This window comes from Arachis duranensis, chromosome 7 (genome assembly GCF_000817695.3).
Source record: "Arachis duranensis cultivar V14167 chromosome 7, aradu.V14167.gnm2.J7QH, whole genome shotgun sequence".
Classification (NCBI taxonomy): domain Eukaryota; kingdom Viridiplantae; phylum Streptophyta; class Magnoliopsida; order Fabales; family Fabaceae; genus Arachis; species Arachis duranensis.
Window position 1 is genome coordinate 4,482,000 of NC_029778.3, and position 18,161 is coordinate 4,500,160.

At 34.3% G+C, this 18,161-nt stretch overlaps 3 protein-coding genes across 3 annotated transcripts; all 3 read left to right on the forward strand.

Annotated features, from left to right (window-relative positions):
* Positions 1 to 1,104: 1,104 nt before the first annotated feature.
* LOC107496431 (leucine-rich repeat receptor-like serine/threonine-protein kinase BAM3) lies at positions 1,105 to 1,943 on the forward strand (the record flags this gene model as incomplete). The annotated part of the gene is given in 1 exon segment (XM_021127197.2): positions 1,105 to 1,943. A coding segment is annotated over 1 exon segment (356 nt), but the record flags the coding sequence as incomplete, so codon positions are not given.
* A 2,577-nt stretch (positions 1,944 to 4,520) lies between these two features.
* Positions 4,521 to 5,900, forward strand: LOC127740479 (uncharacterized). Its single transcript, XM_052251451.1, has one exon. It carries the CDS (start codon positions 4,521 to 4,523, stop codon positions 5,898 to 5,900), a length of 1,380 nt encoding a protein of 459 aa, XP_052107411.1.
* A 10,503-nt stretch (positions 5,901 to 16,403) lies between these two features.
* Positions 16,404 to 17,942, forward strand: LOC107496434 (pentatricopeptide repeat-containing protein At2g13600). Its single transcript, XM_016117683.2, has one exon. It carries the CDS (start codon positions 16,404 to 16,406, stop codon positions 17,940 to 17,942), a length of 1,539 nt encoding a protein of 512 aa, XP_015973169.2.
* Positions 17,943 to 18,161: the final 219 nt, after the last annotated feature.

Genomic DNA, 18,161 nt, shown 5'->3' on the forward strand with positions numbered 1-18,161 from the left:
AAGTCTTTTTTTACTTTTTTCTTTTAAAAATATACACATTTTTTTCAAATATTTATTTTTATGTTTAATATAGGATGACTTGTGAAATATTTTAAAAGTAAATATTCTAAAATATTAGTATTTTATACAAATAATAATTAGTACAGATTTAATTATAAATTTTTATTTAATATAAAAATTCAATTACAAATATTTAAATTATAAAGATCTAATTAAAACTTTTATACTGATAAATTTTTTTATAAACTAGATGTTGTTTTAAAAGTTATTTCAAAATGAAAGGTCAAAGGGAATCTTGAAAGAAAATGTTGCATGGTTTATATATTCTTTCTTCTTTAGCAGTGCTGCAAGAATAGCATATACTTTGGATTACTTGTTGTTTTTCTGGGTCCACATGCATACACACTCTGCATCTACGTGAATTCCTAGAGACTACTTACTCACCCAAATTAAAGGTTCCACTAACACAAAGGAATTTTCTTTTGCTTTTTTTTTTTTTTCTCTAAATGGGTTTTGTGTTTGTGCTTTTGCATGCCTTGAAACCATAAATACTCTGAATTATTCAAAACATTGCACCTTTTTTTTCTTTTTATTTTGACCAACTCCCTCTATTATTATTACACATCATATATAATTATATATGGTATATGCCTATATATATTTATATTATATTATATATATATATATATATATGGTTTTTTCATCAAGGTTCCTGCCTGGGATCTAAAAGATATGCTTTCCCAAAACCCAAGAAAAAGAAGCATGAGCATGGTACAATAATAGATTCATCTAGATTATCTTTTCATAAATTTTAATTTAATTTTACAGTAACTTTTTTTATTATTGTTTCAAAATTCAAAATGAAGCTTCTTCTCTAGCTTTTATATATAATAAATATTAGTTTCTATATATGTCTTCCCACCCTCACTCACATGGTGTATGTCCTTAGAATTTTATTTATAAATAACTTTAATTTCTATTAAAATAATTAGTGTAATTTATCTATATATTTAATAAAAATTTAACTATGTCATATTATTTATCTGTTTGTTTCTCTATTTTACTGTGTTGAGCTTTTTTTGTTAATATGCATAATTTTTGCAGAATATGCATACACATTGAAAGTGGACGAGAAAAGTGATGTGTATAGTTTTGGAGTGGTGCTGCTAGAGCTTCTCACCGGAAGAAGGCCGGTGGGCGGCGATTTCGGCGAAGAAGGGCTAGACATAGTTCAATGGACAAAGCTCCAAACAAATTGGAACAAAGAGAAGGTGGTGAAGATCCTTGATGAGAGGCTAAACCAACACAATAAAATCCCAATGGAAGAGGCAATGCAAGTGTTCTTTGTGGCAATGTTATGTGTTCAAGAACAAAGTGTGGAGAGACCAACCATGAGGGAAGTTGTTGACATGCTTGCACAAGCAAAACAACCAAACACATTTCAAATAACAACAATATGATGAAAAAAGTGTATGTCTAGGGTTTATGTTGGGTTTAATTTTTATCACTGCTAGTAACTCAAGGTGCGTGTTTGGTTTGCGTTTTTATTTTTTGTTTTTATTTTTAGTATTTTCTATTTTTTAAGTTTTATGAAAAAAAATTGTTTTCACCTTTTTTTTCGTAAAATTCTGAAAATAGAAATTATTGAAAATAAAAGAAATAAAAATACGAACCAAACACACTTTTAATTTTGTTCTTTGAGTTTTCAATTTTCTGTTTTTTTTTTTATTTTAACTTTTATTAACACTTATTAGCACTAGAGTGAGAGTGAAGCAAGAGAAATGTGTTGTGAGAACATTTTGAAAAAGTCACTATATCTATAGTTGGACCATGATAAATTAGACAAAGAGAGGGGGTGGGATCAATGTTAATACCAAAACTCAAGTTTGTATCATACATTGGGATTGAGAATGAAGTTTGACTTCTTGGTTTGTGTTTGCTAATTCAGAAATGTTTATTTCTTCAGTTCCTTTTTTAGGTAAACCAAGTTGATGAGATATATGAGATTCATACAATTTTTATTCAGCATTTTATTTAAGAATTTAATTTTAATACATTAATAATATAAAATATTTTATACAATTGTATAATCTTAATTATCTTTTTAGTTAACTATTAACACGTTCAATATAAAAATTAATTATTTTTGCTAATGTGATGTTATAGAATTGGATGCACGTGTAAAATGATTTACATTGACAATACATAAATTTTTTTTTTATTTAATACTATTTTCATTGAAAAATAACTACGCATGTTTTAAGATTTTAGTTATTAAGAAAAAGTATACAACTCTAAAAAAGGATTATATTATTTTATAGAAAAATATTTTTTTTAGTAAACAATTGTGAAATAATTATTACAAAATTGAAAGAGATAATTAAAACATAGGGTAATTGAAAAAAATACCTATAAGAAAAAAAAAAGAAAATGAGCACAGACGCTTCTCTCACAGAAACGGATGAACGCTCGCCGGAAGAGGAAGACCTAATATCAAGAAGTAAAAAAAAAGTCAAGATGAATGGAGAAAATATCGTAACAGAGTGTATGGAAATCACAGAAGGAGAAACAAGAGAAACAAAGCAAATATCAGTTAGTGCTAATGATAATCAGAAAACTAATGAAGGTACACATGATGCGTATAAGTCACCTAGAAGGTCCTACCGGGATATGGTGGTGGAAAATGGCTTCGAAAAACTGAACCCACAAGAAATTGTGGAGATGGTTTCAGAAGAGTATGCTCCAGAAGATTTGGATGTGGACCTCTCCACGGAGGACAAAGTTCCTTTCAATCCCAAACCTACAATTGAGGTCTCTTTAGAAGAATATGAAGATTGGTGTAGACCCTGGAAACTCTCTCTGATTGTGAAACCTTTAGGAAAAACTTTCAATCTCCAAGCCCTTGACAGATGGGTGCAACGGAGATGGATGAAAAAAGGATCCATAAGAGTCATGGATTTGGCTGAAAATTTCTTCCTGGTTAGATTTTCAGATCACGATGATTATGCTCATGCACTTTTTGAAGGGCCTTGGATGATAGCAGACCACTATCTATTAGTGCAGATGTGGAGGCCGCTTTTCTTACCACAAGAAACGAATGTGCAGAAAGTTGCTGTATGGATAAGAATCCCAAACCTCCCAGCTGAGTTATATAACAAATTCTTCCTTTGGAAAGTTGGAAAGACGCTTGGCACAATGCTAAAAGTGGACGAGCTCACATCTATACACTCTCGAGGTAAATTTGCTAGAATTTGTGTGGAAATTGACCTGAGAAAGAAGATTGTTCCATCCTTTACAGCTCTGGGCAAAGATTTTAACATTGTTTACGAGGGATTACACCAAATTTGTTTCAACTGTGGCAAATACGGGCATAGAATCGAACAGTGCAGTGAATCGTTGACCGGAACCACCACCAACACCGCCATAGATCCGACGGGAGGCAGGATTCCCGGTGGAGATGAGGGCAGCAACGGTAAAGAGACTAATCAGGGACCAAAAAATCAGCAACTTATTCAAAAAAGAAAAGAAGATTCAGTGGAAACAAATCAGGAAAGAACACCAACTAGTTTAGGAGAGTTGCAACAAAATAGGCAAGCCTCACAAAACTAGGAAGCAAATCAGGAAGAAATTAAGGAAATTAAGGAGGACCAAGAAGGCAACCTATTTGGACCGTGGATGATAGTTAAGAAAAACCAAAGAAGAAACAAACCAAAATCAGATCCTTCTAAAAAGGATAAAAAGGAAAGTATACCAACATCAAGATTCCATATCCTTGCAGAGGAAATTCAGGAAGGTAATCAAGAAAATGAAGAAACTGGCCCGGATACTACTCCCATAGAGACGTCAGAAGCTTACAAGGACACCCAAGAAGCAAGAACTAGCAAAATAAGTGCTACCAAACAAACTAGCAAGAATGGAAGTAACTCTCCTAATCAGAGAAGCCAACAAAAACACAAAAACCCTATTCCTATCATAAAAGGAAAGAATACTGCCATTAGTAAGAAAACTCCAACAGTCTCCAAGCATGTAAAACAATCCAGCCACAACCAAAGAAACATCAAGGGTCTCCAGACAAATCAGGACAGCCATAAAGTCTTTTCAGATAACCAGACAAATAACCAGAAGGCACAAGACAACCAAAAAGATAAAGAAGAGAGAAACCAAGAGTATTGGAAACAATTCTCATATCTTACTAAACAAATTTCACATACTAACTGTATGCAGCCTACTTTAATGGGAGGACATTCGGATCATACTACCAGAAATCTCATCTCAACTATCATGGGAGGTGGGAATAAGGAGTATTCCAATAATACAGAAGCCAAAAAGCCTCCAGATCCAGGAGAATCCAGCAACAAAGCAGGAAATGATGACCCAATGGAGGGACAGCAGAGGGGAGAGGAGTGTCTCCGAAGCATAGAGGAGGTGGCACAGGCCACTAATGACAAGCCAATCGAGGCCTAGATTCCTGACTTATTTCAGGGAGTTTTTTTTTTCTACCTTGTTTTTTAATGGTTATTATGAATATATTAGCTTGGAATTGTAGAGGGGTTTCCTCCAAAGGATTTCCCATTATGATTAGAGACTTAACTTATCGTTATAATTTAAAATTATGCATCCTTCTTGAAACCCATGTCTCAGGAACCAAAGTTGAGGGGATCATTCGCAAATTAGGCTTTGACTCTTGGTGCATTAGTGATGCAGAGGGCTTCTCGGGAGGGATTTGGTGTCTTTGGAATGGAAAAGATTGGCAGGTGGAGCCTGTTAATGTCCAAAGACAGTTAATTCACCTAAAGATTAAAGATAATGATAACCGGTCTTGGTATTTCACGTGTATCTATGGCAGCCCCCAACCGGGAACGCGAAGTACCTTGTGGAGGGAGCTAGAAAGTATAGCAGCAACTAATCAAGGGCCTTGGTGTCTTGGTGGAGACTTTAATTCTATCATTTCTCTTGAGGAAACTGGGGGCAATCGTAACTTATCTCAAGACTCAAACAGATTTCAAGAATGCATGCTTAACTGCGGTCTAAATGATCTAGGCTTTTCTGGTCCGCCGTTCACTTGGCAAAGAAATCAAATTAAACCCAGGCTTGATAGATTTTTATGTAATTTGGAGTTCAATGTTTTATTTCCATCCGTTGGAGTGAAACATCTACCTAAATTGAAGTCTGACCATCTACCTATTCTCCTAGATTTTGACACCTTTGCGGTAAACGGGAGAGAGAGACCTTTCAAACTGCTCGCGTCCTGGCTACTCCATGAGGGCTACAATAATTTGGTGAGAAGTAACTGGTACAAACAAGGTGATCTCATCAACAACATTCACCATTTCACGGAGAAAGCCAAAGAATGGAACAAAGAGGTATTTGGGCAGATCTTTAGAAAAAAGAAAAGAATTCTTCTCAGGCTTGAAGGCATCAACCAAAACCTTTCTTTTAATAACAATCCTTTTTTGGAAAAACTACAAAGGGACCTTTGGAGGGAATATGAAATGATTGTGGTACAAGAGGAAAGCTATTGGATGCAAATGGCTAAATGTAAAATCATCAATTTAGGGGACAAAAACTCTAAATACTTCCACCAGAAAGCTAACGGAAGGAGACGAAGGAACCACGTTAATGCTCTAAAAAACAGCGAGGATGAATGGATTGATAACGTGGATGAACTGAAGGAGATCGGAGTATCCTTTTTCAAATCTTTATATGCTCCTAATAACTACAATTTATTTTTACCTGATTTTCCTATCACAGGTAAGTTTCCTAGGCTGATTGAGGCTGACTTAAACCATTTGAGCAGAAATATTACCCATGAGGAAGTTAAACATGCTGTGTTCAATATGGGAAGCTGGAAGGCGCCTGGAAGCGATGGACTGCCAGCAAAATTTTTCCAGCATTCCTAGGACATTGTATCTGATTCGGTGGTGAATTGGGTGCATATGATCTTTAGAAATCCTGAGAATATAGCTGGAGCAAACCAAACCTTAATTTCTATCATTCCTAAAGTTTCCTCACCCGAAAACTTTGCACAGTTCAGACCTATCAGTCTCTGTAACGTCTGCTATAAAATTGTTACTAAAGTTATTGCAGAAAGAATAAAGCCGCACTTGGGGTACATTGTCTCTAATACCCAGGCCAGTTTCATTCCAGGAAGAATTAGTGCAAATAACATTCTGGTAGCACAAGAGGTGATCCATACTATGAGGATGAGAGCTAGTGGGAAAGGACTCATGGCGATCAAAATAGACTTGGAGAAGGCCTATGACCGTCTAAATTGGAATTTTATCATTGACACTCTCAAAGATATTGGCATCCCGGAGAATATTGTGAATGTTATTCACTTCTGCATCTCCTCTCCCACTATGAGTTTGCTTTGGAATGGTTCTCCATCAGAGACTTTCAACCCAACAAGAGGCATTAGACAGGGAGACCCCTTATCCCCTTATCTTTTTGTCCTATGTATTGAAAGACTCTCTCAACTAATTAACTCCTTAATAGAGCAGAAAAAATGGAAACCTATCAAGTTGAATAAAAATGGTCCTCATCTGTCTCATCTTTGTTTTGCAGATGATCTCGTTCTTTTTGCGGAAGCAAGCAAGGAGCAGGTTCGAGTAATCAATGAAGCTTTGGAGACCTTTTGTAAAGCTTCTGGTCAGAAAGTCAGCCCCAGCAAATCTTGCATCTTTTTCTCCAAGAATGTTAATCACAATAGAAGAGAGGAGCTCAGCAAAGATCTCGGTATTCCACTAACCAGTAATTTAGGAAAGTACCTCGGCGTACCGCTCATCCACGAGAAGTGCGGAAAACACCACTTCCAACCAATTCTAGACAAGATGCGAGCCAAATTGTCAAGTTGGAACATGAAAACCCTTTCTCTTGCCGGAAGATGCACCCTTGTTCAAGCGGTTTTATCTACCATTTCGAGCTATACTATGCAAACAATGAAGATGCCTAAGGAGGTCTGTAATAAAATTGATAAAATGTGTAGAGATTTTCTTTGGGGATCTAATGTGGAAAACAAGAAAATTCATCTTTTGAATTGGGATACCATTTGCCAGCCAAAGGAATTAGGAGGGCTAGGATTGCGGAAGGCTCAAGAATCCAACGACCTTTTTCTCATGAAATTGGCTTGGGGGTTGGTGCATAATGAACAAGCTCTTTGGGTGAAAGTAATGAAAGCGAAGTATGGTTGCGGGGACAGCCTTATCCCAAAGGTTACTAAAAAAGCAATGTGCTCTAATGCTTGGAGAGGTATTGTTAAAATTTGGGACCGATTTCAAAGCAATTTAATATGGAGGATTGGGAATAGAAGAAGTATTAAATTCTGGAAAGATCACTGGATTCCTGGTATCTCAGATCTGAGCGAGTTATCGATGGAACAGATCGGGGAAGACAGAGCTAATGAGGATCTAGCAACCTATGCTACGGCGGAAGGATGTTGGAATTGGGAGAGGTTAGATCAACTACTCCCAGAGGAGATTATTGTTATGATTCGTACTGTTAAAGCTCCCCACCACTCTCTCGGACCGGATTCTCTAGGATGGCTACCAGAACCTCAAGGCAGTTTCTCTATCAAATCAGCCTACAAAAGCTACTATGTTGATGATAGGGATCCAGACCAGATTTATAGAATTTGCTGGAAAACCAGGGTTCCCCAGAGACTGAGAACCTTTGCTTGGCTCCTAAGCCATAACGCGCTGCTAACTAATCTAAAAAGAAGAGTTCGGGGGCTTACCGATAATGATTGCTGTCCGAGATGTCCGAATCTTGAAGAGAGCATGCTCCATGTGCTGAGGGACTGCCCTTACGCCTAAGGCATTTGGATGAGCAACTCAAATAGAGACCTGCAGGACCCTTTCTTCAGCCAGAACCTCCAAGACTGGCTCTACGATAACCTGTCCAGGACCTCTCGCACTAGCTGTGGGACTTCATGGCCCATTTTCTTTCTCACTTCTTGTAATATTATCTGGCGGAAAAGAAATGAATTAATTTTCAATCAAGATAACATCCCTTTTCAAAGAGTAATTCCAGAAATTAGAGGGGTGGCCAGAAACTATGAGGAAGTGTTAGACCTTACAGAGAGAAGCATCAAAACCCTTAGAGCGACAAACTCGATCCTTATTGGCTGGAAGCCACCGGAAGTGGGCTGGAGCAAACTTAATGTGGATGGCTCAGTCCTGCAAAATTCAAATTATGGCTCGTGTGGCGGCGTTCTCAGAGATTCGAATGGCCTAGTTATAGCAGGGTTCATGATGAACATTGGAAAGGTAACCATCACTAAAGCAGAACTTTGGGCAATCTATACAGGTCTTAAAATTGCAATTGATATGGGAATGGAGAAGGTTTAGATAGAGACAGATTCTACCTGTGCAGTGAATCTGTTGCAGCATGCATCTACGGGCCTCCATGATAGCACCTCCCTCATTCGTACAATTAAAGAGCTCCAGGCAAATCCAGGTGACTTCCGAGTGACACACGTCTTGAGAGAAGCCAATTTCAGCGCCGATGTTCTTGCCAAGCACGCGCATAATCTTCCGGCAGGGCTCCACTGTTTTGTTTTGCCTCCCCCCTTTCTAGTTCCAATAATTGAAGCTGATATAATGCAAAGAGTGTTTGCGAGAATAGGAAATGTCTGATTAGTGCGTTTGTTTTTAGGCCTCTGCCCCCTTCACAATAAAAAAAAAATATCAAAATGATAAATATTATTTCACAATAATTTAATCTTAATTAATAATTATTTATGGAGAGACAAATAATTATTGAAATAATGGAGTATATCGATTGTGTACACATAATAATGTATTCTGTGACTTATTTATAGCTTTCCTGCATAATTATTCACCTTATGCATCTGATGAAAATAATAATGAAATATGATGATGTCAAATGTTTTGGCATGAGGTAAATTTTTGTTAATAATTATTAGAGACATTTTTTTTAATCATCTCTGGTACCCCATAATTCAAATGTTTTGGCATGAGGTAAATTTAACTAGTATGTCTTGTCACTTTCGTAGGAAATTATTATTACTTTTCTTTTTTGGTCGGCATGGAATAACTTTTTTTTATATAATAAGTATAATTTTCATTATATATTTATTTATCGATATAAAATAAAATAATTACATAAATTTCAGTTGAAAATACTATGTTATCCTTTTAATAATATTTTAACTAATATTAGTTAGATTTTTACGTTCTTCAAAAGATATATTTATCTTTCTAAACTATATGAGAATATATAAATTTGTAATCTTAAATTTTTTTTTGGATTTTCTTTCTTTTCAAAGTTTCAGAAAACACAGAAAATTTGTTTATTTTCTGATTTTTTTTAAACACAAAAAAATGAATAAAAAATAAAATAAACATTAAAAAATATGTCTTTTATCTCTGAAACTACATTAATTCTGTTACATGTACATTTTTTTTATAATAGACATTATTTTGATATCGATATGTTTTTAACAACTAATATGCATTCTTTTTTGTTAATTAGAAACAGTTCTAAATATAGAAGAAATTTCTCTTCTATATAATAGAATTCATCTTTAAATATATAATTAATTAATAATAATTAATAGCTATATTTTTATATGAATGTCAAAATATGTAGTGTATAAATAATATTATTGAAAATACATAATGTAACAGCTAAAATTTTTAGATATGGATAATTCTAATGTAAAATATAATAATATTTGTTCATTTTAGTATTTTATACTGCTATGATAGTAGTATTGACGTTTTGTAAAAAAAAAAAAATTTGAATATAAAAAGACAAAATATCACTAATATTTTGTAAAAAAAAAATATATTTTTTAATTATAAAAAGACAAAATGTTATTGACGTTTTGTAAAAAAATATTATTTTAATTATATAAAGAGGAACGTCACAGACGTTTTATAAACACCCACAACAATGCTTAACACCTAATTTAGATTATCTTTAAAGACTTTATCACTCATAATCTAATATACAAAAATAAAAGTTCTAATCTAACTACCTTTTTTTTTTGGGTGTAGATCGTAGAATCTAACTAGCTAGGTACCATAATGTGTTGTAGTTTATACGTAGGTGGAGGTGGTTTGGGCCTACTAGCTAGTAAGTACTTTTTTTTGTTGGGACTAGAGCTAGTAAGTACTTTAAACATTTGAGCCACCTAACACTGATCCCTAGAATCCTTTTCCAGGAACCTGGGTCCATTACCAAAACATCTTTTTGGGCCCAATTTTTCTTGGTTGTTTAACCCAATATTAGTTCAATTAATTCTCTGACAAAAAACAAATCAATTAATTCCGACCAAAAATATTTACTAATTAACTTTTGAGTACCATTTGTACCTGAGGAAAGTTGTTGATGGTGACAAATATATCCACGAAATAACAAAATTAAAATTATAATTATAAAAGATTAATTTTGTATGATAAAATTATTTAAGTTCTAAAAAATTAACTAAAAATTTAAAATTATTCTTTTTAATCTAATCCAGCCTACCTTAATCCCTAACCCTTTATCTCTGAAAAAATTTTTCAATTCCTCTCCATATCACCATCATCACCATTGTCGTTCCCACTATTCTTTTTATTCCACTTCATCAACAACTTTTTTAACCAAAACCAACCTGTATAACTAATTAATACTGAGAAGAAACAGATTTCTAAAACTAAAGAATCAATAGGTGTTTCTATTTCCAGAATCATATTCATACAACATTCTCATAATCTCGAACAACATAAAAACATCAACGCAAGCGTATTGAACTTGTTTTGCTATGAGCCACACGTTATCCCACGACTCCGATTGACCTTCTAAGGCTTCTCAATCTCCAATTCGTGCACTCTTTTTGCAAGCCTCTTTAGATCGCTCTCTTCATCTCACTCTCACCTAGCATGCTCTCCGCCAGACCACTGTCGTCGCTTCCTTTTATTTATCACCACCATTCTCCTCATTTTCTTCATTGAAGAAATTTTAGCTTCCCTTTTCTTCTCTTTATCACTGTCTTCGCCGCGTCTTTTGGCCCCGCTGCTGTCGTCGCTGTACCTGGAGCAGTTGGCGCCGCCAAAGCACACGCAACGACGGAAGAAAAAACAGAGTTCGACATTGATCGAGGAGGTTTTGAGCAACACGAGAGTCGCTGTGATTAAGACTATGAAAGAATTGATGCGTGCGCATCATGTTGTGTTTTCCATGCTTTTTCATATAAGAAATCAATTCATAATGCTTAATTATGGAGTGTTTTTGGTGCTTAAGTTGGAAATTACTTTTATTCCTTTGATTTGATGAATTTTGTAGAAAATAAGAGAAAAAGAAGCAAAAAATACAAAACAAACTCAAAAGAAGAAAAGAAGAAGTTTTGGACATGCTTTAAAACTTAGGATACGTTTTGAAGCTTTAGGCCACGCTTTTGAAAGTGTGGCCCCTAAAGCGTGCCAAGAGAGTGTGGAGTGGCGTGCACTATGGCGTGTGAACCCAAGTGTGGATGGGCGTATATGTGGCGTGTGTGTGTGCTTAGCGTGCACTATGGCAGTGTTTGGTTTGAGAGACATAGACACGGTAGTACACGTTCATTGTTTGTTTATTGAGACATGGATTTTTAGCAGACACGGAAGGACACGCAAGTACACAAATACAAAAAATTTGTGTACTGGACCAAAGGGTAGAACACAAACTTTTAGACACAGACACAATTTTTTCCATTTTTCGAGTTTTTTCCTTTACAGATCTTCTTTCTCATTCTTCCATTTTTCATGTTATCTCTCTCTCTGCATCAGTTCTTCTTCCGTTTGTCCCTCATACTCAAACCACCATCATCACCTTTCTCCTCCCTTTCTCCGACCAAACAACCATTGCCTCTCTTCCTTCCCTTTTTATTCTCTCTTTTTTCTTTGTTCTTCACTTCTATTCCATCACCGCCGGCGTCGCCTTTTGCCATGGTTGCCTTTAGATTTGTTTTTCACGTTATCTTCAGATTCGTTGTTCTTCTTCTTCCTCTTTGAGTTTGTCACGTTCGCTTCTCATTGCCGCATCTCACCTACTCTTTCTCTTTGCCTACTCTTTTTCTGATTTGTTTTAATTTTTCTTTTTAAAAAATATTTATTGAATTAATTATTAAATAGAGTTCTTGCAGCCATTGATTGTTAAATTTTTTGTTCAAATTATTAAAATTTTTTGTTATTTATTTTTTTGGATTAACGAAAAGTCTAGTAAATAGTAATGGTGGTGGTGAAGGTAGATAATGAGGATATTATAGTCTTTTTAATAATTTATGTATCTTGTGTGTTTATGTTCCAAACATAAAATATGTATACATATATTTTGTGTGTGTCTCTCTTTTATTTATGTCTCAATGTCTATGTCCTTTGGTATACACTAATCAAACGCAGCCTATGGCACGTGGAGTGACGTCTCTTAAACTACACGCTTTCGAGCCCCCAAAAAGTGCACTATGAATGTGTGGAAGACGTGCTGAGAAGTGGCATGCTGGGCAACTTCCTAGAGGACAAATTCTAGCAATCTGGGCATGTGGAGGGCGTGCAAGAGAAGCGGCACACTGGGCCACACTTCAGCCACACTCCATAGTGGACACTGAATCTGAGGATACAAATCACTATTCTTTTAGTGTTACAAACCCGGCGTGTGGCTGGCGTGCCTGGGAAGTGGCATGCTGGGCCAACTTTCCATAGGACAATTTCCTGCAAATACGCAGGGTGACCTCTTCACTTTCAAAAGATCATAACTTGAGATACATATGTCCAAATGAAGTGCTTCTAACGGCGTTAGAAAGCTGACTTTCAGAAATTTTCAACGATATATAATAGTCCATAGTGAACACTGAATATGAGGGTGAAAATCACTAATCTTTCAGCTTTGCAAGGTTGGCATGTAGCCAGCGTGTAGAATTTCACATGCCCTTGAACCTGTAAACACGCTAAACTGACCTCTTCACCTTCAAAAGAGTATAACTTGAGTTAGAGAGATCCAAATGACGCGCTTTCAGTGGCGTCAGAAAGCTGACTTTTAGAGAGGTCCAAACCTTTAAAAGCCCAAAGTGTCACCAAAGTACTACTTCAAAGGCACTCCACATTGAGTCACTTCCAGAACCCCAATTCCTTCATTTATTCTTCAATTCTTCAAGTCTCCAATACGAGAATAAAAACTTCACAAGTCCAACCTTCAACCAAGTCCACTCTAACCTTTATCCAAGCCACAATTCACAATCAATCAAAGCCCAAAGGCCCACTAACAAGCAATCAAAGCCACAAGAATCATCTAGAAGTAGTTAGAAATTTTACATTTGATGTAATTTGAATTAAATTTCATTTGAATTTGTAATTTATGATAGCTATAAATAGGACTTTAGATTCATCTTTTAGACCACCACTTTGGAGGAGAGTCTTCAAACCCTCTCTTCTCACCCTCGTTATCTTCTTCTCTTCCATTTTCTTTCATACACTTTTTGTAAATATTTTGTTACGAGTCTCTAATTATTTTTATTGGGAAAGAGAGCTCTATTGCAATTTAATGGATTAATTTATTTTCATTATTCATCTTCAATTCTTCCTTTCTTGTTTCTTTAGAAAGATTTTTCGTTCTTCATTTCAATGATTCAAATGTTTTGAGAGAGAATTTGAATCTCATATGAATTCCATGAGAATTGAAAGAGGATTATGGAATTGGGGCTTGAGAATCTTTCTCCCAATTCTTATGAATTTGAGTTGGGATTGATATGTGACATATAATCAACTTATAACTTGATTCATGAAATTGTGTGGTTCTAAATTAGATACTAATCTTCATCTCTTCTCATGAGCAATTATATCAAGACATTGACAGTTGATCAAGTTAAGAGAAATTGAATTTTCAAGACATTGAAATTCAATTACTTATGATTTGCCAAAAGATAAATGAACGCATGATTGAAGAGGAGATGAAATTTATTGATCCTGAGAATGCAATATCTCTTGATTCCAATGTTCTTTTCGTTCTTAATTCTAATTATTTACCTTCTTACACATTATTTTCTTGCACTTTATTTTCTTACACTTTATTTTCCTGTACTTTACTTTTTTTGTAATTTAAATTTCAAGTTTTTTACATTTTCGTCAATGTACTTTCTTGTCATTTTATTGCTTTATTTACTTCTTGTTCTTTAATTACTCATTATTCAAATACGGCTGTCTAACTAGAATAATCAATTAACTATTGTGTGCTTAATCTGTTAATTTTGGTGGAATCGACATTCACTCACCATGAATTTATTATTTGATACGATTCGATGCATTTACCGATAATTCTACAAAATATTGACTTTATAAATTCCATATTAAGAATTGACGAGCCTTGTGCTAAAAGAAGTGAAGGAATTGATCGAAGGTTTGCCGAAGTAATTTAACAAATAGGTTTCGAAGGATTAAGCTGATGAAATAAAGAAGTAGCTTGAAGAAGCTGGTGCCAAAAAGGGTTAGGGATTACGTGCTTGTTTAGACGCCGTTATGTGGATAAAAAAAAGATATTTTTTTAATAAGAAAAGATTTTTTTATTTTTTAGTGTGTTTGAAAAATTTTTATTAGTAAAAGTAAAAGCATTAAAAAAATAAAAAAATAATCTTTTTTGAGAAACTATAATTTACATATTTTTTTTTAAAGATATTTTTCTTTTAAAAAAAATATGTTTTTCATATAATAAATAAACAAAGAAGTATTTTTATATTGTTATACCCAAACATAATTGATAAATAAAAAAATCTTTTTACACGAGATATCCAAACATAAAATTACTTTTATTTTTTCATAAGATCTTTTAAAAAAAAATAACTCAAAAAAATATATTTTTTTTGAAACTCACCCAAACAAGCCCTATAATGGCTTGGGTTAGGTTAACAAGAATAATTTGAGATTTTTTAGTAGTTTTTTAGGATTTCGAAAGTTTTGTCATACAAAGCCAATCTTTCATAGATATAACTTCAATTGTATTGTTTTGTTGCTATATTTATCAAATACAGTTAATTCACTTGGGTTGGTTAAGTGATCAATTTATTTGTCTGCTTAAGTATGTGTCGAAAGTTTGAATTTTGTGTACATATAACAATGTCATTAACTAGTGACAGATCTTTAGATAAAGTTTAAATCTGCGACGAATTAGTCTTTGTACTATCAAAAGATTCCGTAAATAACAAAAAAAATTAAATACATTTGCATGAGAAAGCATCTAGTCCTTTTCACACACAAACACAAACTTAGATGAATGCTTTGATTTTATGAAGCTTGGTCACTAACTCACACTATCAATATATATATATAAACTACCAAAAAAAATTTATATATATAAAAAGTTCACGTTGGTCAACATCAATCTATTATGTATTAAATATGAATAAAGTAGGATTTATCAACTTGTAAGATTTGTATTTATTGGCCATTATTAACATGTGATATCACGTTATTAAAATATATTTAGATGGTGTTTATTTTGAGGTGTTGAGACAGAGATTAGAATATTGAGATTCAATATCATGTTTGTTGGTGTAAAATTCCTATCTATATTCTCAAAATTTTAATATTTTAATACTTCTAAAATTTGGAGACACACGGGGCTAAAATTTTTAGAGATAAAGATTAAAATTTTAATAACATTTTATACTTAAAATATCTTATTTTAATTANATACCAAACAAAATACTAAAATTTATTTCAATTTGTATCTATTAATCTCTATCTCTCCATCTCAATTTTTTCATCTCTCTTCACCAAACACTACCTTATGACCTAAAGGATATGTTCTAGACTCCTAGACAAGACAATCCTTGTTGGGAATTTGTGGCTTCACATCTTAAAGTGAAAGGAATAAACTCTCTAGTGGACAAAGTACCATCCAAGATTTGTGTCTCTACTCTCCTAGTCATTTTGTTGTCCTTAATAATATTTTTAAGATACGTGTTAGATAAATAAATTTATGACAAATTTATAATAATATATGGGATTAGTCTTTTTTTATGAAACTAAAAGACTATTCTATTTTAAATACTTTTAGAATAACAAAATTTTATGTATTCGATTTGAATTTCAAACAAATTTAAGTGTTTACTAATAGATTATTAAGATACAAACCAAAGAAATTTATGAACAAAACCAAATTAGTTGTTTACTCTTGAGAATTAGCGAGTTTTAAAGGTACTTGTTCATATCTCATGCACAAAGCACAAACCTTTGATGCATCTCTTATCAAGATTTGCCTTGAGAACAGTGTCTACCATTGCAACTTTGTCATCCAATCTTTCATGCCAAACACCAATGTTGTCTTTGTTTCCCACAACACCCATTAGTAGTGATCCCCATTCATGGAACATTGCTATTTCAAGATGTCTCAAGAATCATAGAAACAAAGAAGCCATGATCCTTTTCCTCAAAATGAGGAACAATACTATTCTTGTTAGGCCAGATAACTTCACCTATTCCATTGTTCTCCCCTGTTGTGATCATCTGGGTCTTGTTTATCAAGTTCATTGTGAAATGATCAAGCTTTGTTCGGTTTCAGACACTTGTTTGTGGACTAATCTTATGCAGATGTATGCAAGTTTTGGTGTTTTTGAAGATGCAAAGAAGGTGTTCGATGAAATGCCTGTTAGAGACTTGGTTGCTAGAAATGCTTTGTTGTCCAGAATCTCTAAGTGTGGGCTGAGTGATGACTGCTTCAATTTGTATAAACAGCTATTTGAGGAAGGAGATTTTGGTGACGAGTATACTTATTCTATTGTTTTGAATGCGCTAGCGTCTCAGTCGCAAGTGGTGGAAGCAATGCAAGTCCATTCGAATGTGATCAAGTTGGGGTTCTGTTCTGATGAGTACATTTGTAATTCTTTGTTGGAGTTGTATTCTAAGCACAGTTTAGTGGACTCTGCAATGGCATTGCTTGAGGAGTTACCACATAAAGATGCGTTTTCATGGACAACTATTGTTACTGGCCTTTCACAAAGTGGAAATATGGATGATGCTATCTTCTTGTTTCATAAAATGCAGTCATCTGGTGTGGAGCCTAACTCATTCACCTTTGGCGGCTTGCTTAGCGCATGTGCCGCCACCAACTTGCTACAGAGAGGAAAACAACTCCATGGTCTTGCCGTGAAACATGGATTTGAAGATAACTTGGTGGTGGGGGCTGCAATTTCGGATATGTACTTTAAATGCGGCGAGATGGACCATGCATTGATGATGTTTAAGATAATGCCCGAGAAAGATATTGTTGCTTGGAATGGAATGATATGTGGGTATGCTCAGAATGGTGAAGCAAGAAAGGCCTTGAATGTTTATGATGAGATGATGCTGTTAAGTTCATCATCAGCATCCGAAATTTCGCCAAACGATGTAACTTTCACTGGTGTGCTTAGTGCATGTTGTCACAGTGGTTTGGTGAAAGAGGGTTGTGAATACTTCAGCCAAATGATTCATAAACATAGGATCAAACCCAAAATAGAGCATTATAATTGCATGGTTGACATGCTTGGAAGAGCAGGGTTACTTGAAGAAGCTGAGGCTCTTATGCTACAAATGCCTTATAAGCCTGATGATGTAATGTGGAGTACACTATTGGGAGCATGCAAGATGCATAGGAATTTAACAATGGCAATGAATATATCTCAAAACCTTCATATTAATGGGCCATGGAGTTCTTCAAACTATGTGCTGCTTGCAATTTCTTATGCCAATGTTGGTGAATGGAGTGAAACTCAGGAGGTTAGGGAAATGATGAATTTGAGGGGGCTTAACAAAAGTTCAGGATGTAGTTGGATTGAAATTGGAGGCTACCTGTATCCATTTCTTGCTGGGGATGATAAATCACATTCTCAAATTGAAAGAGAGCATCATCATGCTTTAAAGAGCATGTGTATTCACATGCATGGAATATATGAAGAAAATAATGTGCTGAATTTTGATGCTAATGATGATTGATGGTTCAAAATAGCTTATATTAATACCATTGAGCCTTTATTGTAAATTTATTTCATGTCCTATGGGCTAATTTATATGTTCTATTTCGGATTATATTCACTAATCACTAGTATATCAATATATTCACTTTATTTATTTATTTACTTATTAAATGTGTGTAAAAGTAATAAAAATGAATTAACTGATATGACAAAAGTCTTATTTGGGTTGGGCCTCATG